The sequence below is a fragment of the Peromyscus maniculatus genome, chromosome 6 (genome assembly GCF_049852395.1).
Source record: "Peromyscus maniculatus bairdii isolate BWxNUB_F1_BW_parent chromosome 6, HU_Pman_BW_mat_3.1, whole genome shotgun sequence".
NCBI classification, from domain to species: domain Eukaryota; kingdom Metazoa; phylum Chordata; class Mammalia; order Rodentia; family Cricetidae; genus Peromyscus; species Peromyscus maniculatus.
Genome location: NC_134857.1, coordinates 96,402,841 through 96,425,358, shown reverse-complemented (window position 1 = coordinate 96,425,358; position 22,518 = coordinate 96,402,841). Strand labels below are relative to the sequence as shown.

Below are 22,518 nucleotides of genomic sequence, written 5' to 3'. Positions count from 1 at the left end.
AATCTATATAATTTACTTTTATTTTGTGTTCACTGGTGTTTTGCCTACATGTATATCTCTCTGAGGATGTCAGAAGCCCTGGAACTGGAGTTACAGACAGTTGTGAACTGCCCTGTGGGTGCTGGGAATTAGATCCAGGTCTTCTGAAAGAGCAGATAGTGCTCTCAAACACTGAGCCATCTCTCCAGCCCCTCAAGTATATTTTTATGTATGTATCCACTACCAAAACAAAACAAAACAAACAAACAAAAATCCATGACTAAGTTAGAAGTAGAAAAATATTTAGCTTTATGTCCTCTTTCATAACTAGTTTTCATTGCCTGCATTCATTGAAACTTGTGATACAAAAGAAATTCTGAGTCTTATATATGAGCTTTCATATATGTAATTATGAATGTAACTCATAAGATGTGGTCATAGCAATAGGAAAATTCAAGGTACAATGGAATGCTAAAGGCAGGAATTTTATAAATACTTGAATAAATTAGCAGTCTAATCCTGTAATATAAATATTATTGTACTGTTTGAAGGTTGTTAAATTACTTTTTAAAATAGTCTTATATATTTGTTTTGTAGGCATCATATAGTAATATGCATACTTTTGTTGCTTATATATAAATCAAGTGAATTTGTTTTTTCTTTTGGTTTTCTGAGACAGGGTTTTCTGTGTGGCCCTGGCTGTTCTGGAACTAGCTCTGTAAACCAGGCTGGCCTTGAAGTCACAAACATCTGCCTGCCTCTGCCTCCTGAGTTTTGGGATTAAAGGCATGTGCTACCACCACCCGGCTGAGTGAAATATTTTTTAAGTATGAAGATTTTGTAAAAAGAAATTTAAGTTGTGCAGGGTGGTGTAGGCCTGTAGCCCCAGTACTTGGGAGTCTGAGGCAAGAGGACCAAGAGTTCCAACCCAGCTTGTGCTACATGCTGAGTTAGTCTCCGGTGTAAACCAGGACCCTGCCAATTGGAGCAGGGGGAGGAGACAGGATTGTCAACAGAAAAATATTTCTCCAGAAAAACTGCCCTCTGACCTATGTTTTACTTTCTCTTAGGTTTCTTTGGGAGTATATTTGGATTAATGGGTGTATACATTTATGATGGAGAATTGGTATCAAAGAATGGATTTTTTCAGGGATATAGTCAACTGACATGGATAGTCGTTATTCTGCAGGTAAAGCATTTAAGTCGTCTATTAATGCTACTGAGTATTGCTTCTGTACAGAGAATTAAAGTACTGGGTACTGGTGTGCTGGTGTTTAAGGGGCAGGGTCCTTCCTGTTCTCATCATATTTACTTTATTCAGGGAAGTTAAAATACAACTGTTCTTAATGCCCTAATGAAAACTGATTTTGGAAAAGGGTCATGAATAAAAACTCCATTGTATTTAAGTTCAGTGCCATGAAAATGTGTTTTATTATTGTTGTTGATGTTACTTTTAGGTTTATTTACTGTTATGTGAATCAGTGTTTTGTCTGCATGTATGTATGTTAACCAGTTATGTGCGTGGTGCCCATGTTAGTTAGAAGAAGGGTCAGATCCCCTGGAACTGGAGTTACAGATGGTGTGTGCCCCAAAAGTGAGTGCGTGTTGGTAACCAAACCCAGGTCCTCTGGAAGAGCAGCCAGTGCTCTTAGTCACTGAATCATCTTTCAAGCTCCATGAAAATGTTAAGTTTAAGAATTAAATAGTGGTGCCTTTTCATCACAGCACTCAGATGGCAGAGGCAGGCGAATCTCTTGAGTTCAAGGTCAGCCTGGTCTACATGGCAAACTCAAGGAAGGCCAGGTTTACATAGAAAACCTGTCTCAAAAAAAAAAAAAAAAAAAGTCAAAACTAAGAGTAAATACAACTTTCAAATTTTCTGCTGCAATTGTCATTGCATAGAAAAGCTGTGGTCAGCCCTTTAAAGATGGAAGGAGCCGCTTGAGATAATTATGCAAGTTTATAAGTTTCATTTCATATTTACATGTTAGACCGTTTCTGTCAAATTTCTTCGGTGTGAATATGGCTTGAATTGTTTAAGAGTTGAATAATTTCATCTCCAGAAGTACATCTTGACATTCTGAACATGTGAAAATGAGGTACGAGCCCAGGGCCCTCATACCTCAGTGCCTACTTTCCTAGAGGCATTTGAAGTCATAGGACCTGGAAGGTAGGGAAGTGTCCAAAGATAGTGGCTCTTCAAAAGTAGGAAGTAGGGCGGGGGCAGGGGTGCCCATCGATAATCCTAGCACTTGAGAAGGCAGAGGCAGGCGGATCTCTGAGTTCGAGGCCAGCCTGGTCTAGAATTCCAGGACAGCCAGCGCTACACAGAGAAACCCGGTCTCCAAAATAAATAAATAAATAAAAAAGTAGGAAGGGTATTTCCATTTTTATAAAAGGAGGAAAGGACACAGAGGAAAAATTTAGAGAAAATTTAAAGTGGAGGTATAGTAAACATAGAGAACTTATATATTTATATGTAATATATTTTATCCAGTTATGAGGAAGCTGTCCTTCAAGAAAGGGCCAAAAGATAAGAGAAAAAAAATTTTTTTAAATATATTTAGCTTTGTGTTTTGAGACAAGGTCTCTCTACATAGCTCTGGCTGGAACTAACTATGCAGACAAGGCTAGCCTCAGTCACAGAGATCTGTTTGCCTCTGCCTTTCTGACCGTTGGAGCCTATCCAAGCGCAACAGTTAAAAAAAGGTGATGTAACTGATATGAAGGATCTAACAGGGAATAAATAGATGAATAACAGTATTTCCCCAAAATATCAGTTCAAACATAATTTATAGTAAGCCCAGTGGGCATAACTCCTGACTTTTTATGAATTGGACTTCCATCATTCAAGAAAGGCAGTTAGAGTGCCTGATTTGGACAGATATGGAGAGTCTGGTAGGAGACAAACCCAGGCCAGACAGATTGAGTGTCCATTATCTGTTTGAGAACTGTTTTGGATTTTCATTAAGAGTGGGAGATTTGGGACTTTTGCATACACATAATGAGATATCTGGTGACTGTGACTCGAGTCTAAACAAACTTTTGTTTTATGTATGTACATTCACATAGCCTGGAAGTAAAATTAGCGCAGTTTAGAATGCACCTGCCTTGTGTGACTAACTCATCAAATGAAGCAGGTGGACTTTTCCATCTGTGCTTCATGTCAGTGCTCAAAGAAGTGTTGGGTTTGGGAGCATTTTGGATTTTTGCAAGATTTTGGATTTTTGTATAGTAAAGTCCGGTGAGTTGCTTGGGTTGAGCCCAGGGCCCTCATACCTACTAGGCAAGTACTTTGTTACTGAGCTACCCATCACTCTTACATTTTGTTTTTGGTTTTGTTTTTTTAAGTTATTTAATTTTATGTGTATGTGTGTGTACCGTGTACATGCAATGCCTGCGGAGGTCAGAAGAGGCATCAGAACCCCTGGAACTGGAGTTACAGGTGGTTGTGCGTTGCCTGACATGGGTGCTGGGAACTAAACTTAAGTCTTCTACAAGAGCAGCAAGCACCCTTAACAACTCAGGCACCTCTCCAGCTTTCCCCATCTCCCGTTTGTAGGTAACCACAGTCTAGAATTTGAGAATGATTTGGTAGAAGGTTCTTTATAAGCTGTGGGGATAGCTCAGTGATTGAGAACTTACCTACCATGTGATAGGTTTGGGGTTCAATCTCCAGTACTGCAAAAAACTAAACCAAACCGAACACCCTGACAACCATAAGAGGTAGATTAGAATGGAGAGAAGATGGGCGGTGGTGGCGCACGCCTTTAATCCTAGCACTCGGGAGAGAGAGGCAGGCGGATCTCTGTGAGTTCGAGGCCAACCTGGGCTACAGAGTGAGATCCAGGACAGCCAGGACTGATTTACAGAGAAACCCTGTCTCGAAAAACAAAACAAAACAAAAATAGAATGGAGAGAAAATTAAAGAAGACAAAGTGAGAAGACTGTTGGAAAGGTTGTAAAAAAAGGTTTTTTTTTTTTTTTTTTTTTTTTTATTCAGAGTTAAACCTTGTATGCATTTGTCCTTCAGCTGTCCAAACAACAAGTGTTTAATTATTGAATTTGGTGAAAATAGACTTTTTTGTAATCTGATCAGATTTGGTTACAGCAAACTTTAGATTGCTTTGATGATTATGTTGAGGGCTAGGAAACAAAACTGGAAGTCTGTTGTTTTTATGTTCAAATGAATCATTTGCTAGGATATAATTACATAGAACAAACCTTAAAGCTTCCCTGAGAGGTGAAATTGTTTTGAAAAGCCGTTTCATGTTCATTTAAAAATTGCTGTCTTAAAACTTTTACAGGCACTTGGAGGCCTTGTAATAGCTGCTGTCATTAAGTATGCAGATAATATTTTAAAAGGATTTGCGACCTCCTTATCCATAATATTGTCAACAGTTATATCCTATTTTTGGTTGCAAGATTTCGTGCCAACCAGGTAAATATTTCTTTTTATTTATTTTTTCCCATTCTTGCTTTTTCCTGTATGTCTTATTTTGTTGTTCGTATTACTATGATTATGTGTAGATTTGCTTATTCATTTTCCAAAAGTTTATTAAATGGCCACCCTGTGCCTGCAATCACTCTGTTGGATTCTGGAAAAAAGAAGCATATGAATAAAACAGTTATGTTTAAGAAAGTCACAGTGACTAGAAAACCAGACACAAGATAAGTTATAACAGGGTCAATGGAAGTATATGCAGTCCTTATTAAAGAGGCGCTCAAATCATTGAAATAATCATAGTATGATAGCTTTTCTGTTTGTAATCAATGAAGAGTACATAACTGAGCAGAGTAACAAATATACAAATAATGTATTAATTAATCACAGTGTGATAAGCATTAGAATAGCTCACTCTAGCGGAGTGAATCTTGGACAGTAGACCCAAAACATTGTCAATAAACACTTGTTGATAGAAAGAAAATTGTGGCTGAGGACTAGTGTCTACCATGACAATGTCATGGAAAAGTACATGGAGTCAAGGGCCCACATTTATATAATGGATGGGGCCAGGCGGTGGTGATGCAGGCCTTTAATCCCAGCACTTGGGAGTCAGAGGCAGGCTGATCTCTGTGAGTTCGAAGTCAGCCTGGTCTACAGAGCAAGTTCCAGAATAGCCAGGGCTACACAGACCTTGTCTCAAAAAGCCAAACAAGCAAACAAAAAGGGATGGATGGAAGGGAAGTGTGGAGGATGATGTTGGATGGACCGCACTGGCATGTCTTTAACATGAAATCCAATAGGAGCTTTGAGGCCATCTTACCTACACAGTGAAGTCCTGTAACAGGTAAAGCAAAGCCAAGCCTCCATTTTTATAGGCAGGGAAAAGACGGGTGATTCCTGTCCTTTTCGATTTTTATTTTTTAGGTTGAGGGTAATGACTTTGAACCATTAATAGAAATCTTAAAGCCAAAACTAATTCATGCCTTTGGCAGCATTTAAAAAGTGTGTATATAACAAGTTAAGATGGCTAGTCTGGCTTATGTCCAGTTTTTATGAAGTAGATTGTACCTCTCCATACATCGAAGCAAGAGGAAAACTTGTGGTCTGATTCCCTTCCGTGAAACATCCTGTAAATATTGGTCCTGAGCGTTGGTTATTATTGCTTTGGATTTTGGACTGAATTTACCTAAGTTTAGCATAAAAGAATGAACTTTTCCTTCTCCGTTTTGCATGTTTGGAAGCTTCAGGCATTTTACTACTGAACGAATCCCACAGAGTGTGCACGTTTAGGTGAGGTAGAGCACTGAAGACGTGCGGTAGGTGAGGGTGCCAGCTCAACCTGTGTCTCCCTGCATCCTGCCTCCTGCCTACACCCCTTTCCCCAAAGGCATCAAGTACTTAGCCAAGCGCCTGAAGCTTAGAACGTACTCAGCGTTTATTACTGTTATGGGAATGTTCTTTCCCAGATTGCAATTGTTTTTATATTACATATATAGAAAGAACTTAATTTGCTTTTAATCTGACTTTTCTTTTTCTTTTTCTCCATCCTATTTAGTGTCTTTTTCCTTGGAGCCATCCTTGTAATAGCAGCTACTTTCTTGTACGGTTATGATCCCAAACCTGCAGGAAATCCCACGAAAGCATAGTGCTATCTTTAACTGGTTTTTTCACGATGGTGCCCTAGGAAGCTCAACAGAATTAATCTTGCACAGAGGACTTCTGCGGATTCTCTGAAGATATCATCCTGCTAAATCTGCTCATACTGTTCAAATGGTTTGAAAATGTGTACACATCAGGATGAAATGTATATCATCTGGAAACCCAAACTTGGAAGTGTGTCCAGGGAGTAGCATTAGAGGGAAATGGGGAGGAGGCCTGAAGTCTGAGCTCATAATGACTTCACCCTTTTGGTTGCTGCAGAACTGTCCAGTGCAGCCTTTGCAAGAGCACACAAATGCAAATACCAATGTTTGCAAGGTAGATCTACTTCCTCTTATCACATGTTCTCAGTCTTACTCTTTCTGCACAGATATATCAAATTACATGAACTATTCAAAGTTGGAAAATTATAATTGCCTATAAAGCTGTGAACAAGCAAATATAGTTTAAAACCATTTTCATGTATCTGGGATTTTTATATTCATACAGAAGATTGCTAAGTAAAGGATTGCTAAATGTTACTTGTTCAATTACATAAAACTTGATGAAGTAATAGTCTGAGTTTGATTCATATTTAACTTTAGTGTAGAGAGACTCCATTTCTCTGTATATCTTTAGACAATTTACTGCTTTGAGTCAGCTGAACGCAGTTTGCTTCGTCACATGCTAGAGGAGCCGGGGACTTTGACAATGAGGACGTTTTACCATCATTTTTCAGCTGTATTTATTTTCCATAAAGAAGAGAAATTATTATTATTACCTTAAATTGAATTTGTGTGTGTTGCCATTAAAACTTTTTTAATGATTTAAAGGGATTAAGTACTCATTTAATAATTGAAAATAAAAGAGTGATTACTGTCCAGTCTCCATGTGGAGACATCTGAACTATGAAGCATATACTGGATATAGTTTTGAAATGGAGAATTTTCCTTTTATTCTGCAGTAGGAATTTCTGCAACTGTTGACAGAAGCAACAATTGAAAAAATTGTATTAGTCATATCAGTGGACCAAGAACAAGCTGACTTTCTTACAGACATTCCCTACTGTCATATTATTGCTTTTTTTTTTTAAAGGCAGGACTTATGTAGACCAGGCTGGCCTCCAGCTCACAGAGATCTACCAGACTCTGCCTCCTGAGTGCTGGGATTAAGGGTATGGATTCAAAGGCTGTTTAGAAGTTTTTAGGTCTTAAAAGCCCATTATCCTTAGGAATACTCTGATCATGTGTCTGGAAGAGGTGGTGGCATTCTGATTTCCCTTTCTATGTCCTCATGAGTGCTGCTGGGAAGGAGCAACCATTTGCTTTAAAATATTAAATTTTGTCTCTTTTTAACACTGGAGTTGAGGATATCAGCTATGAGTTATTTAATAAGCTGATTCAAAAGAGAGAATATATTAGAAATAGTAAAATGAAGTGAGAGGCAAAAATACATTCTATATTTGGAATATAATTTATTTAATTATTGACTATATGCAGAATTACCTATTGAATATAAGATGTATTTTACTTTATTTTTTCATTTATCTTGTATATATTTTAAAAGTTTGTTCTAATAGATACAAACCTATAAGAAGATGACTATTTTTTATGTAGTTCTAATAGATTTCGTTAATGGAGTTTTGTTAAATAGTACTCAAAAGTACTGTTATTAAGAACTGTAAGGTACCCTTGGCTAACTTGGACTGGCTGTTTGATCTTGTTAATGCACATGTACTCTTAACAGTGTACACGCCTAACCAGTTCCCTTCAGAGTTTCAAAGTACTGAAAATTAAAGAGTGTTTAAAGTCATTGACAAAGCGATGCCAGGTTTTCTGAATGCCAGGTTTGTGGTTTTTCAGTGATTGAATAACTTATAGAGATTGAATAACTCCATTTTGAGCAAAGTGTATGGCCACCACAGCATTCAAGCTATGTCCTAGGACCTATGACTAAGTGCAACCTGGATCTTGCAAATGTTCAAAATTTATGAATACAGATTCATGTTCAGCTCACATTGAAGCATTTTGTGTGTAACTGTGCTACTACAGTGTGAATTCACAATCAATGGTTACTTAAATCTAGTCTATCTCTGTCTTAACCCTACAGAAATTTATATTAGGTGTCATTTATATTTTTATTTTCTAGTCAGTTCAAAATGTTATTGGGCTGAATGTATAGTTTAAAAATTTATAAGGAAATAATCACATTTGGGGGAAAATGGGCTTGTGTCGTATATTGATTCAGTATATATTGATACTGAAACTTTGTGTTACATGGTTTGTTTTGATAATGTTCACATTGTGGCTGTGTCATGCTTTCCTAGTAACTTTTGGATTATTTAAATTTTGTGCTTTTAGAGTGTACTTGTTGTTTCTCTTTTCACTGATATGGAATGTGTGAATTCACTGCACTAAAGTTGCCCGGAAGCTGGCTGCAGCAGCAGGCCTCAGGGCAGCATAGCAGCTCTTTCCCGGGGGGTTTCCAAGCTGTAAGTTGCTTTTATAATTGGAATATATAGTTGAAAAATGCAGAATTCAGTGTTTACATCAGTTTCTATGGAATACCACAGAATTTCATGTAAAGAAAAGGCAGTTTGATATTTAAACCAGAGTCTATTAAGAAATTCCAAGAGGGAATTGACATTCTGCTCTGAACACTTAAGTAGAATGCTGACTATTCTTACAAATCAAGCTAGTAGACTTTAAATGTCATTATACAATCATTTGACTGAGGTGTTTTGTTCTGTTTTCATTTCTTTTTGAGGCAGGGTCTTACTCGGCGGCCCTGGCTGGCCTGGAACTTGCTGTGCAGAGCAGGCTGGCCTTGAATTGACCAAGATCTGCCTGCCTCTGCCTTCCCAGTCCTGGGCTTGAAGGTGTGTGACATCACTCCCATTTGAGTTTTGTTTGTAAAGAAAGGTCTGGCAGCATTCATTCTGTTTAAACCTTCATTGTAGGAAGATTTGATTTGTATAGATGCATCTTTCATGGAATTTAGAAAAAGTATTTATGTTATATTGAATCTCCAAGATATTTAAAGTAGTTATAGGGCCAAAGAATATGCACCTTTACCACAATCTGGTCCTATGTGCCTTGCTTTACCAAATAAATACCTGACTTTTGTGGAGAATATTTCTGTAATTTACAACTTTAAACACATACTTGAAATTGGGAATTTTTTTTTTTAAAGAATAACTGAGTAACTACAATTCTAGCTTTTGGTTGTTTTGACATTTGCTCTTTAAATCCATCATCTAGCAAACTGATACTAAGTATCCTATCAAAGTATCGACAACTAGCACTTGTTTAAGTAACTTGTGACACCTGCACCATGATTCAGGTTGGAGACTTTAACAACTGTATATAAATGTCTGTTTGTTGTTTCCTTTCTTGTAAGACATAATTTGTTGTGATTTAAAACAATATTTTAAAAATGATTTTGACCCTAAATTGATCTATGTCTGTACTTCAATTTACATAAAGTGATTCTTTGGGGTTTGGGAATGTGATTTGTATGTTTAAATTTGTATGAATATAATTCAAAGGAATGTATAAACTGGTCTTTTATTAAGTGATTTTTTATATGATAAATTTCTCATGTCAGTTTTTTTGGTATCCATTATTACCTATATTTAATAGATAAGGGAAATAGATTATTTTCATAAATAACTATATATATTTTTTCCTATATTTCTGCTTTCCCTTTTTACCTGTGTCTGATTTAATCTGAGGATTAGTTTCCTATTTTTATATTTCAGGAATGAATTGCTCATTTTTATCTCTCGGTAACTTTGTATCACATGTAATTTTGCTCCCTTTTCTTTTTTTTAGCCAGAGTGGTTAGAATTTCTCTGCCTATATAGTGATCACAGCCCAAAAGGATTCTGTTTGGAATAAAATGCTTCTTTGCTGCTGGCCAGGTTCAGTAGTTACTCAGGACCTTTCCTTCCCTGCCTGAGTGTAATTGCTTCTCTTGTGACATGCACCCACATTTATCTTCACTTCTACCCTGATGTAGCCACACATGGAATACTCGAAGAGCCCAGAAAGGGGAACATCTCAGTAGTTTACAAACAAAGGTATTTTTGCTAAGTTTTCATGAAGAGCACTAACTGAAACTCCAGTGTTATTTTCTGTGTTAGAGTGTTTCTTTTGAGACTGGAGAAATAGCTCAATGGTTAAGAGCACTTACTGCTGTCCCAGAGGACCTACATTTCGTTCCCAGCACTCACATTAGGAGGGCCTTGGCCATCTGTAACTCCAGCTCTAGGGGATCTGTGACTTCTGTTCTCCACCAGCTCTTGTACTCGTGTGTCTATATATACCCACATGCACGCACACACACACACACACACACACACACACACACACACACACACACACACACACTTTAAAATCCTGAAAGCCAGGCATGGTGACACATGCCTTTATTCCCAGGACTTGGGAGGAGGCAGAATCAGATGAATCTGAGTTTGAGGCCAGCCTGGTCTACATAGTGAGGTCTGTCTCAAATGAATAAGTAAAGAAAAAAATAAAGGAAGAAATGAAAAGTTTGCCAGGCATGGTGGCATGCAGAAGCAGGCAGTTCTCTTGGGTTTGATACATGCTGGTCCACATAAGGAGTTATAGCACAGCCATGGCTATGTACTGAGACTTTGTCCAAAAAACAGTCTTGAAAAAGGAATGCCTCTTTTGCTGGAAGCACATCCCAAGCTGGATGTGTTGGTGCAGCCCTGTAGTCCAAGCACTCGGGAGGCTGAGGCAGTAGACTTCCTTGGGCTCTGTGGGCTCCAAGCGAGTCTGAAGGTCAGCCTGCATCTCACAGTGGACCCGCCTCATCCCCTTCCCTGCTTCTTTCTCTTCTTTCTCCTCCTCCCTCCTTTCCTTTCTGCTTTGTTTTGATTTGTATCTTTCAGAGTTTCATTTCCCATTTGTTTATGCTATTGGTCTCCATTCTCCTTGTCGGTATGTTGACTGTATGAAATATTTTGGTTAGATGTGACATCTGTCACTCCAGTAGCTTTAGTCCTGTTGTGATGGACTGTGCTAGTGTAGATGTGACAGTTTCATGGGCTGTATCTGTCAACTCACAAAGATAGTATTGTTAAAGAACTCCTTTAGTATTGAGACAGTATCTCATGTCTAGCTCGGGTTGTCTTATAGTTATGTAGTAGCAAAGGCTGACTTTAAACGTTTCCTGCTGCCATGGCCTCCTGGGCTTTCTCTATCACACCTGGCAGAACATTTAAAATAATTTTTTTTTTTTTTGGTTTTTCGAGACAGGATTTCTCTGTGTAGCTTTGGAGCCTTTCCTAGAACTTGCTTTGGAGACCAAGCTGGCCTCGAACTCACAGAGATCTCCCTGCTTCTGCGTCCCAAGTGCTGGGATTAAAGTGCAGGCCTTTCGAAGCCCCCGGTACTGTGTGGATGTCCTTTGACTGTCCCTTTACTTTCTCCTTAGCTTGAAGCCAGGTCCTAGGCTAAGTTAGCTCTCTAAGTGAATGTCTTAGGTATGGATAGTTTACTTTTTTATTCTTCTAAACACGGGCTCTTTCTATGTAGTCCTGGCTATACTGGAGCTATACTGGAGCTCACTATGTAGACCAGGTTGGCCTAGAACTCACGGAGATCCACCTGCCTCTGTTTCTGAGTTCTACAGTCATAAGCCACCACGCTCAGTTACAATTCATCTTTTTAAGACTATGCATTCCAATCAGTATTTCCAACTGAATTGTGCAGTGGGTTTCTTTGTTTTCATTTTTAGAAAAGACACATTGTAGCCTAGGCTAGCCTGGAGCTCTCCAAGCAGCCAAGGTAGGCCTTAAGCGTATGTTCCGCCTGCCTCAGCCTCCTGAATGCTGGGATTACAGGCATTAAAATTTAATATCATGTTTTTAGTTGTATCTGACTGTCCTCTTACAGTGAAATAATTTGGCTTCTAATATCAACATCCTTGTGTCTTATTGTGAGTTTAAATACTGCAGTACCCATATTCTAATGACAAGCGTGCTCTGCAAAATTCAAAATTTATTTGCAGTTTTATTATTAGAATGTAGCCTGTCAACTAAAGATGTATATTCAAAGTTTGCATTTAAAAGTAAATGTAAAAGTAAGTGGTAGCACACACTTTTAATTCCAGGACTCAGGTAGAGGCAGGAGGATCTTTGTGAGTTCTGGGGGGATTGACTGGAACTACATAATGCGTCCCGGCCAGCCAGACCTACAGTGAGACCCTGTCTCGAGGGACGCAAGGGGAGTTCATGGAATTCAGGTCTTCTCTGCTGGTCATTAGTGTAACATAAATAGGTTCACTAGTTTTTATTTGTATTCAGTTTTGTAAGTTTAAGCTTTTATTATTGAATATATAAACCATTTTACTTGATTCAAAGGTTAAACATATATGAGGGAAAAATCATAGTTGATAGAGAAGTCTGCTTCGCTCTCATGTCTCCATTCCCAAGCTCCTTCTGTGGGGAATAATCGGCCTCCAGGGCTCCTGTTGTTGTTGTCTAAACTGCTGCTTGATTTGTTCACGTTGACCTAATTGTGTGTGCGCCCGAATTCAGTGAGCACTTTTACACCCTTTCCCCCAGCCCCAGTTCTATCCTGTCAGATCTTTTTAGTTGTGGTATTTCTTTTTTCTGTGACAGGGTTTCTCTGTGTAACAGCCCAAGCTGTCCTGGAGCTCACTCTGTAGACCTGGCCTTGAACTCAGCAGAAATCCTCCTGCTCTGGTATTAAAGGTGTGCACCAACCCCCTAATTGTGTTATTTTATGCGATGGGAACCTATAGACACACTTTTTCATCCCCAGTCTAAAAAAAGCCAATGAGCATTACTATAGATACTCAGCTTTGAGTAACTGACCAGTAGCTCTGCTATAGCTGAAGTTTGATTTTTAGAGGTTATGAAAGTTGAAGTAACCATGCAATAATATTTTTTTTTTCAGACGCGCTCTCATGCAGCCCACAGCTAGCCTTAACTTGCTATATTGGTCAGCCTTGAACTTGGAATCAGTCTGTCTCTACATCACAAATACTAGGATCCCAGGTGTGCACCACCACACCTAGCTTACAACAATAATAATCTTCTCAGCCCCTTACACCCATCCAAAGTAAGTTCCTGGAATTTAGTTAGGAAGGCTTGTCCTACTCTCAATAGCTTCAAATTGGATTTCGACAGTTTCTATGTGAGAATTTTATTTTATTTTTTATTTATTTGTTTATTTATTTACTATTTATTTATTATTTTTGTTTTTCAAGACAGAGTTTCTCTGTGGTGTCTTGGTGCCTGTCCTGGATCTCGCTCTGTAGACCAGGCTGGCCTTGAACTCACAGAGATCCACCTGGCTCTGCCTCCCAGTGCTGGGATTAAAGGCGTGTGCCACCACCGCCCAGCAAGGATTCTTACTCATCAGGTCAAGATATTTTCTTCTTCCACCAATGAAGATTAGTTTGGTTTCTTGTCAGAGAAGTAGAAGGAACAGAATATCCAATCAAGTTTATTCTTAACTTTTTATTTTGAAATTTACAGAAAAGCTACAGTAACGTACACATTCACTTGTACCTTGTCCTTTCTTCTTTTCCTTATCCATTAGTTATTTGCAGCCATGTAACAAATAGCCCCAAAATTTGGTGGCCTGAAACATCGACCCCTCACCCGTTTTTTAAGACAGGGTTTCATGGATTCCAGGCTGGTCTCAGATTTGTCCTTGAGTCTCTCATGCTGCTGCTCCCACCTCCTGAGTACCAGGGTTCAGGCATGCACTTCATGCTGGGTTTATTCATTGTTGGGGGTGGAATCCGGCCCTGTGCTTACAGGACAGGCACTCCAAAAGAACTACCTCCCTGGCCCGGTACTGTGGTTAAGCTGGGTGGTCCTAGCTGAAGGTCTCATAAAGTTGTAGTCAGGTTGTCTACAGTCGGCTCAAGGCTTGACCAGGCCTAGCGATCTACTTCCAAGATGACCCACAAAGCTTTATCGGAGGTTTCAGCTCCTCACCAGGACCTCTCCGTAGTTCCTCTAGTACCAGGGCATAGCAGGTGACATCCCCTGACTTGGGGTGAATGAAAATCTTAGCAAAGCCATGCAGTGCCTTTTATGACCTAGCCTCTGAAGTCACTTTCACTTCTGCTCGGCCCTGTGAAAACAGAGGGGCATCATTAACCAGGCCACAAGCCAGGAGAGGGAGCCTAGTGCGCTTGCTTGTTCCAGAGAGGAACAGTGAGTTTGTGACTAGACCTTGCCACATCCAGGTTCACTGCTTGCACCTTGCTTTGTCCCCAGCTTCCCGTCATCGAGCAGTTGGAGGGTAGACAGCATGCCTCTTGCCCTTACACCCCCTAACACTGAAGGTACACTTTAGAAGGTTTACAAAACAATTGCTAAAATCAGAATTTTGCCGGGCATGGTGGCACATGCCTTTGACCACAGCATAGGAGGCAGGCAGCAGGAGATCTGAGTTTGAGGCCAGCCTGGTCTACATAATGAGTCCCTGTCTCAAAAAGAAAAAAAAAAAGTTAGCACTGTGGTAATACTTGATATTTCATATTCCACTTGTGCTCATGCTCTATCTAATAGTCCTCTAGTCAATCTGGTTTCTTTAAATAAAAGCCTCCGAAGTGTGATATATCTGGATTGGCAGGGCTGGGGTCCGGGGCTGGTAAAATGTCCTGGGACTAGGGGCATGTGTAAGCCAGCATGACCTAGCTGAGCATCAGATAAACAATTAAAAAAATAACAAAAACAAAACAAACAAACAAAAAAGCCCTCTACCTGCTACCAACCATAAAACTGTTCGGTTCCCTTTAGTTCTGTTTTGATGGGGACGCAGTTGACGTGGATGCTGATAGTTTGGGACGCCTGGTTAGAGCTTCTGAGAAACTCTCTGTCAGATATGAGCAGGTACTAACTTTTTGAAACTTGAGCTCCTTCATCTGCGGAGGAGAAACAGTTAGCATACCCACTGCTCAGCGCCTTAGAAAGAAGGGACCAGCTAGCTAGTTAGTGCAAGGGACCCGACTCCACCCGGCCCCGGGGCGCCGCCCTGCCTTCTCCGCAGGTGCCGCTCGGAGGGGCGTGGCCCGCACTGCGGGGGCGTGGCCGCGTCACGGGGGCGGGGCGGGGCGGCCGACTCAGCCCATCGCACGATGTGACGCGCCGCCGGAGGCAGGCCGGGCCCTCAAGATGGCGGCGTGCGCCCGGAGCGGCTCGGCCCGGCAGTAGTGGCGGGACCGCACTCGCCGCTGGGGCCGCCCGCCCCCTGAGTGGCTGCTGCAGCGCCGGGAGTCGAGGATGGTAAAATGACCCAGGGGAAGAAAAAGAAACGGGCCGCGAACCGCAGTATCATGCTGGCCAAAAAGATCATCATTAAAGACGGAGGCACGGTGAGTCTCGGTGCGGCGCCGCAGGGCGGCCCCGGCGCGGGCCCAGCTCCCTCTTGCCCCTGCTTCCGCCTTCGCCGGGCCGGGAGCACCCAGCCTTCCCCGCAGTGCTGGCGCTGCCGCCGTCTCGCCCTGCGGGCCTCCGCGGCCTGGCTGCTTCGGCCGATCGCGGTGTCTCGGGAGCCTGCGGCCTCGGCCCCACGTGCAGCCGGCCGCGGGGAGGAGGCGTCGGCCCCCTCGGCTGCCGAGCCAGGCCCAGCGCGGCGCGGGGAGGCCGGGCAGCCTGGCGCTCCATATGCTGTGGCGGGTGGCGGCCGCCGCCGCCGCCGCGGCCCGCTGGGCCAGGGTACGTGCGTTGTCCCATCGTGGTCGCCGGGAGCCGGAGCGGCGGCTCTGAGCTGTCCTGGGCTCGGTGACCCTGTCCCGGGGGTGGGCTCGCCCCGGCTCCCGGCGTCGGAAGCCTGACCTGACCACCTGGGGCCTACACATACTCTCCTTTAGACAAGTCGTCACCTTGTGCCTCCAAATAACAGTCTTTTCATTTGTCGTGGCGTGAGGATCAGGGAAAGACTCTTTGAAAAGGCAGGCAGGTTGAGGCTCGAAAAAAAAAATGTGCCTTTTAAACAGTCGTTATTCGCAGTAAACTTTATGCAGCGTGCAGTGGGTTACCAGACGTGGACGTAGGGGTTTGTAATTGGAAAACGAGCTTACACTTTTGTTGTGCTGAGATTTCTTTGCTGAATCCTTTGGTATCACGTTCGGAAATAGAATGGAAAAATAAGATGTGTCTCTTTCCCATGAAGTTGCAGGCATGGTTCCTGTCGTTCCATTTGTTTGTAATTTAATGGAGCCTCGATCAATGCGAGCAAAGCACTAAATATGTAAGTAGGGCACCACTGAGGATTTGCTGAATTCAGTTTGAAATAGATGACAACTTTCTTTTGACATTTCAGAACATGGCCTAGTCCAACTGCCAAAATATAGAAAGCTTGGGACATATGGAACGATTTCAGAATAGGTTCGGTTAACTGTCACATTTATTAGTTGTCATAGCTTTGACATTTATTGAAAAAAGAAAGTTCGATGTTTCTCAGATCCTTGTTACTGTACCTGATTAAAAGATTACTTTGATCTGATGAATTGAGATTAGCCATTTTGACCAAGTTGGTAGGAACTGTATTCGGAGAAAAGGACATTGTTGTGAACTATAGAAAGACTTTGTTTTTGTTTTTCGAGACAGAGTTTCTTTGTGTAACCTTGGCAGTCCCAGAACTCTCCCCGGTAGATCAGGCTGGCCTCGAACTCAGAGATCCGCCTGCCTCTGCCTCCTAAGCGCCAAGAATTAAAGGCGTGCAGCACCACTGCCTGAAGAAAGACAGCATTTTAACGAAGTACATTTTGTAAAGCCAGATGATACTTAAGATCAATATTTTTTTGCAAAAGACAAGAACGGAAGATTAAGAAATACACCTCTTAAATTGTAGTTTTATTGCCTCTTTGATCCGATTTTTGTTTGGTTTGCTCTGTAAAAGTTTTGTTGTTAATGAGATACTTGGGATCAAACTCATAGCCTAAGCCAGCCCTACTTTATGTTCATTCCAAAAATTTAGTGTTAGAAGAGATCTCAGGTAGCTCTGAATGACTTCAAATTTATGATCCTCCCACTTCCACCTACCAAGTGCTGGGATTATAGGTATGTGCTACAAGGCCTGGCAAGAAGAGGGTCTTGTTTGTTTGGTTTGTTTGTTTAAATCTTTTTTGCTGTTTATAAAGATACAGCAAATTTATAGTTTGCTTTAGTACACAAAATATCACTTTTCACTAGTAACAATGTAATGTCTTGATGGTACACTAAATCAATGACATCTTTTCTTGAGGGCTGAAGTCTTAGAGCATTGGTCCTTTCCCATCTTACTGTACTTTGTTTTACTTTCCAGTGGTTTTTTTTTTTTGAGACAGGGTTTCTCTGTGTAGCTTTGGAGCCTATCCTGGATCTTGCTGTGTAGCCCAGGCTGGCCTCGAACTCACAGAGATCCACCGGCTCTGCCTCCTGAGTGCTGGGATTAAAGGCATGTGCCAGCTCCACCCAGCCCAGTCTTCTTTTTTAAAGAAAGATTATGAGCCTAGAGGTGGTGGTGCACGCCTTTAACCCCAGCACTCCTGAGGCAGAGACAGGAGGATCTCTGAGTTGCAGGACAGCCAGGGCTACACAGAGGAACGAGAAGAAAGAAAGAAAAAAGAAAAAGATTATTTTTTAAAACTTCTTATATTTATGGGTATTTTTGCCTGAACGTGTGTATGTGCTTAACGTGCATGCCTAGCGCCTGAGGAGACCAGAAGAGGTGGTCACATCCTCTGGAACCTGGGCTGCAGATGACTTTTCACCGCCATGGGAGTGCTGGGAACTGAACATGGCTCCTCTGCAAGAGCAGCCAGTGCTCATAATGGCTGAGCCATATCTAGTTAACATTCTTAAGAGCACTGCTACTGTCTCCAGAGTGAGAGCTTTGTTTTCATCCTTGCGTCCCGCTGGACCTCTAGGATGTGGTAGATGGATGGATGGATGGATGGATATACTTTCTCTCTCATGCACATGAGAGTTTTGTTTATCTGCCTCTACATGTAAGTTAGACTACTGTTGTGAACATTAAGATTTATTTTTATTTGACGTGTTGGTGCTTGGCCTGCATGTATGTCTCACCATGTGAGTGCAGTGACTTGGGAGGCCAGAAGAGGCCATCAGATCCCCTGGAACTGGGGTTATTGTTGGTAGTTAGCCACCTTGTGGGTGCTGGAAATGAAACCAGGGTCCTCTGGAAGAGCTGCTAATTGGTGATTCTAACCACTGGGGTATCTTTCCCGTCCTCCCGACTCTACCCCACCTCTATTTGTTGTTGTTTTTTCAAGGGGAAAATTAACTTTTGGTTTTCCCTTGTGTGTTTCATTGTGGACTGTTGTAGAGCTATTGCTCTTGACATTACAGTTTCAGCCTTTAAAGATATTTTCCCATTGGATTCCTTCAAAGGCAGGTAGGTATCTGAGACCATGTGGTCAATCTGTGACGATCTTTGAAAAGTATTGACATAGTTGATCAATGATTGGTCTGAGTCTCTTTCCTTTTTAGGTTGTCAGTTTGTTCAACCAATTTTAATATTGTTGAAACCAAAAGTCACTAGTGATTTGACAAAATTGAAGAGTAGATTTATAGTTATGACCTCACACATGCTAGGCAGGTGCACTACCATTAAGCAGTACCCTAATGGTGTGTTACTAATTTGTTTCCTCTTGAAATTGTATTCAGTTTGCTCTGAGGTCTGGATGAGGCTCATGTGTTGCAGCTCTAAGTGGTGTAGAACAAGGGTTAAATCACATTAAGTTGTATGATAGTATGTATGAGAAGTTTTGTTGAGGTTGCTCAAAATGAACCCAGGTTTTCACAAATGCTACACAAGCGCTTTCTGGTCATCTGACAGTCCCCAGTGTGTATCAGGAATTTTAACTGGATCAGTTCACTCTGAAGGTGTTTGCAAAATTTTGTTGGTATATTTTTCTTGGCAGATTTTATACCTCCCCCGGTTTTTTTAAATAGTTAATTAAGTTTATTAAGCTAATGGAAGATGTATTTAATATTTACATTATATGTATTAAGGATAAATTTATATAAATATAATATTGCCAAGTGTATATTAATAAGCAATGTGTCAACCTATGAATAGAAAGCAAAAGATTATCAGGCAAGCACCGAAGTAAAACCTCTGTTTTGTTCATGTGGGATACATTAAGACTATGAAGTTCTTTTTTATTTAGACATCCAACTTTTTTGTTTGTTTGGTTTTTTGAGACAGGGTTTCTCTGTGTAGCTTTGCGTCTTTTCCTGGAACTCACTCTGTAGACCAGGGTGACCTCAACCTCAGAGATCCACCTGGCTCTGCCTCCCAAGTACTGAGATTAAAGGCGTGCACTGCCGCCGCCGCCACCACCCAGCCAAACTTTAAAAACCTTTTTTAAAATGTTTGCTGCACTGTATCCATTACTGTGTTCCGTGACAGCATTTTCATTCAGTATGGAATGTACTTTGACATTGACATTGCTCCTACTCTTTTTTGTCATCTCTTTTGTGGTCTTTGGTCATTTAATTCTACCTTCATGTCATAAATACATCCATGGTTTTGTGTATCTATAAAGTTAAGGAATTACATCAGAGAAAACATAGCTTGTCTTCCTGATATTCATTTCATTCACTTAATGTCTCCAGTTGTACCTTTTTTAAAATGCAAACCATTTTAGTTTTTTTTGTTTTGTTTTTGTTTTTGTTTTACTTTTTAGGTTTTTGAAATGGGGTTTCTCTTTGTACTACTGGAGCTTGCTCTGTAGACTTTTCTGGCCTCAAACTCAGAGATCCTCCTGCCTCTGCCTCCCCAGTGTTAGGATCAAAAATATGCACTACACCTCCTGGCCATATTAATTGTTCTTTATGGCTGAAAATAATTGCACTGTGTATATACATTGTTTTCTTTATCCACTCCTCTACTAAGGGATCCCTAGGTTCCCATAACTTAGCTAATGTGAACAGTGTTGCAGTAAGCACTAACGTGCAAGTGTCTGTGATGTGCTGGTGTGGGATCCTCTGGGTAATAACAAGGAATGGTAGACCGGTCTTGTGGCGGATCTGTTTTTAGTGTTTCAAGAAACCTCCATACTGATGTCCATAGTGGTTGGAGTACCTTACATTCCCACCAGCAGTATATAAGGATTCCCTTTTGGTGGCTTCCTAGCCAGCGTTTGTTTGGATTTGTCTCCCACCACCACCACCACTAGTGTCAGGTTGAGTGAGGTGAGATGGAATTCTTTTTTTGTTTGTTTGTTTGTTTCCAGAGCTGAGGACCGAACCCAGGGCCTTGTGCTTGTTAGGCAAGTGCTCTACCACTGAGCTAAATCCCCAACCCCGAGATGGAATTTCAATGTAGTTTAAATTTGCATTTCTCTGGTGATTCATGAGATTTAACATTTTTCATGTGTTTATTGAATGTCATCTTCTGACACTGATTTCATTTCATTTGCCCAGTTATTGATTAGGTTATTTGACTTATGTAGTAATCTTTCTTGTCAGACTATCTTTGGATCACCAGCCCCCAAATAATGACTTGAAGACCTATTAATTATGAAAGTTTGGCCTTCAGCTTAGGCTTGTCTCAATTAACTCTTATAACTTAAATTAACCCATTTATATTAATCTGTGTTCTGCCACATAGCATTGCCTCTCTTCCATATTGCATCTCCTATTTCCTCTCCTGGTCTCGCTAGTGTTTTCCGCCTGTGCCTCCCGCCTCTCTTCTTCCCAGAGTTCTCTCTTTCCCCAGAAATCCTGCCTGTCCTCTCCTGCCTAGCTACTGACCATTCAGCTCTTTATTACACCAGTCACAGCAATATATCTTCACACCATGTACAAATATCCCACAACAGATTTACTGTTTAGGTTTTTTAATTCTTTGTGTATTTTACATGTTACTCATCTGTCAGATTATAGTTAGCAAGAATTTTTTTCCCATTCTTTACACTGTGTCCACCCTGGTGATTCTTTCCTTGCAGTACAGTAACGTCTTAATTGAATATAAACCCATTCATCAATTCTTGACAGTTTTCTACTGTGCTATTGGTGTCCTTTTTAGAGAATCTCTGCCTACACCTCTGTGTTGAAGTGCTTTCCCCTGGAGGGTTCAGTCATGGGTTCAGGTCTCTGATCCATTTGAATTGATTTTGGGGCAAAGTGAGATCTAGGGATCTAGTTTCATTCTTCTAGATTTAGAAATCCAACACTGTCTGTTGAGAGAGGCTCTCCTTTCTCCGATACATATTTTTATGGATCTGTCAGAAGTTAGATGGCCGTAACTGTGTGGGTTTGTTCTGGGCTCTCTTTTCTGTGTAACTCCATGCCTGGTTTTGTTAACTGTCTCTGTCATATAGTGTGAGATCAGGTACTGTTATATCCTAGCATTGGTCTTGCTCGTTTCAGGAATGGCACTGGAATTTTAATGGAGTGCAATGAATCCTGTAGATGGCTTTTTATAGGATGGGCGTTTTCACAACATTTTTCTAGTCTGTGAACATGAGATGCCATTCTCCTTTCTAGTGCTATAGATTTCTTCTACTTCTTTAGTTACCTTTATTCCAAGGCATTTATTTTATGTGTATAGGTGTTTTACCGGCATGTGCACCACATTCCTGCCTGGTGTCCTCAGAGGCTAGAAGAGTGTGGTGATATTTTACATGTGTCCCCAATAAAGTTTATCTGAGGATCAGAGGAAAAAGCCAGCCACTATAGTAAACATAGAAGTCAGGCAGTGGTAGTACATGCCTTTAATCATATCACTCGGGAGGCAGGGATCTGTCTGGATCTCAGTGAATTCAAGGCCACACTGGGAACAGAGCCAGGTGTGGTGGCACACACCTTAAATTCCAACACTAGTTAACCATAAAGGTCTGGAGGTCTGTACAGACAGACAGGAAGTGACAGAGCTGGGCAGAGAGGAAATGAGTTAGCAAAACAGAAAGGAATATGCAGGAAGTAGGTCTCTTTGAAGACTGAAGGTCCGTAAGGTGAGGTTGACTTGTGGCTTGTCCTGTTCTCTGATTTCTCAGCTTTAACCCCAATTTCTGGCTCGGTGTTTTTTTATTGATAAGAATGTTTAGCAATTCGTTTACAGAAGAGAGCACCAGATCTCCTGAGAATTCCAGGTGGTTGTGAGCTGCTGTATGGGTGCTGGGAATTAAACCTGGATCCTCTGCAAGAGCAGCTAGTAATCTTACTTGCTAATTCATCTCTCCAGCCCTATATATTTATTTAAAGACAACAGTAAATGGGATTGTTTTACTGCTTTCTTTCTCAGAACATTATTATTTATAAATAGGAAGGTTACTAGTTTTTGTATGTTAATGAAAGTATTTATCAGCACTGAGATTTGCCTCTAGGGCCTAATTTAAAGAATTATATAATCTGCAAGTAGGAATATTTGACTTTTTCCTTTCCTATTTGTATCCCTTTTGCTTACCTTACTACTCTAGCTAAGACT

The 22,518-nt window shown here is 41.0% G+C and overlaps 2 protein-coding genes across 6 annotated transcripts in view; both read left to right on the top strand.

Moving 5' to 3' along the window:
* The window catches only part of Slc35a3 (solute carrier family 35 member A3), a 42,555-nt gene extending 32,574 nt beyond the window's left edge, over positions 1-9,981 (top strand). For all 3 annotated transcript variants that reach the window (XM_076574873.1, XM_076574874.1, XM_076574872.1), the window contains exons 6-8: positions 1,050-1,168; positions 4,287-4,420; positions 5,982-9,981. In XM_076574873.1, coding sequence (XP_076430988.1) covers positions 1,050-1,168; positions 4,287-4,420; positions 5,982-6,072 — 344 coding nt within the window. In that variant the 3' untranslated portion in view covers positions 6,073-9,981. The remainder of the gene's footprint in view (positions 1-1,049; positions 1,169-4,286; positions 4,421-5,981) is intronic.
* Positions 9,982-15,169: 5,188 nt separating this feature from the next.
* Slc71a1 (solute carrier family 71 member 1) overlaps positions 15,170-22,518 on the top strand; it is a 32,498-nt gene continuing 25,149 nt past the window's right edge. The window contains exon 1 of one of the 3 annotated variants that reach the window (XM_076574868.1): positions 15,170-15,451. In XM_076574868.1, coding sequence (XP_076430983.1) covers positions 15,368-15,451 — 84 coding nt within the window. In that variant the 5' untranslated portion in view covers positions 15,170-15,367. Of the gene's footprint in view, positions 15,452-15,474; positions 15,795-22,518 lie in introns of those variants that run through there. The other 2 variants (XM_076574870.1, XM_076574869.1) reach the window with 2 other exon arrangements.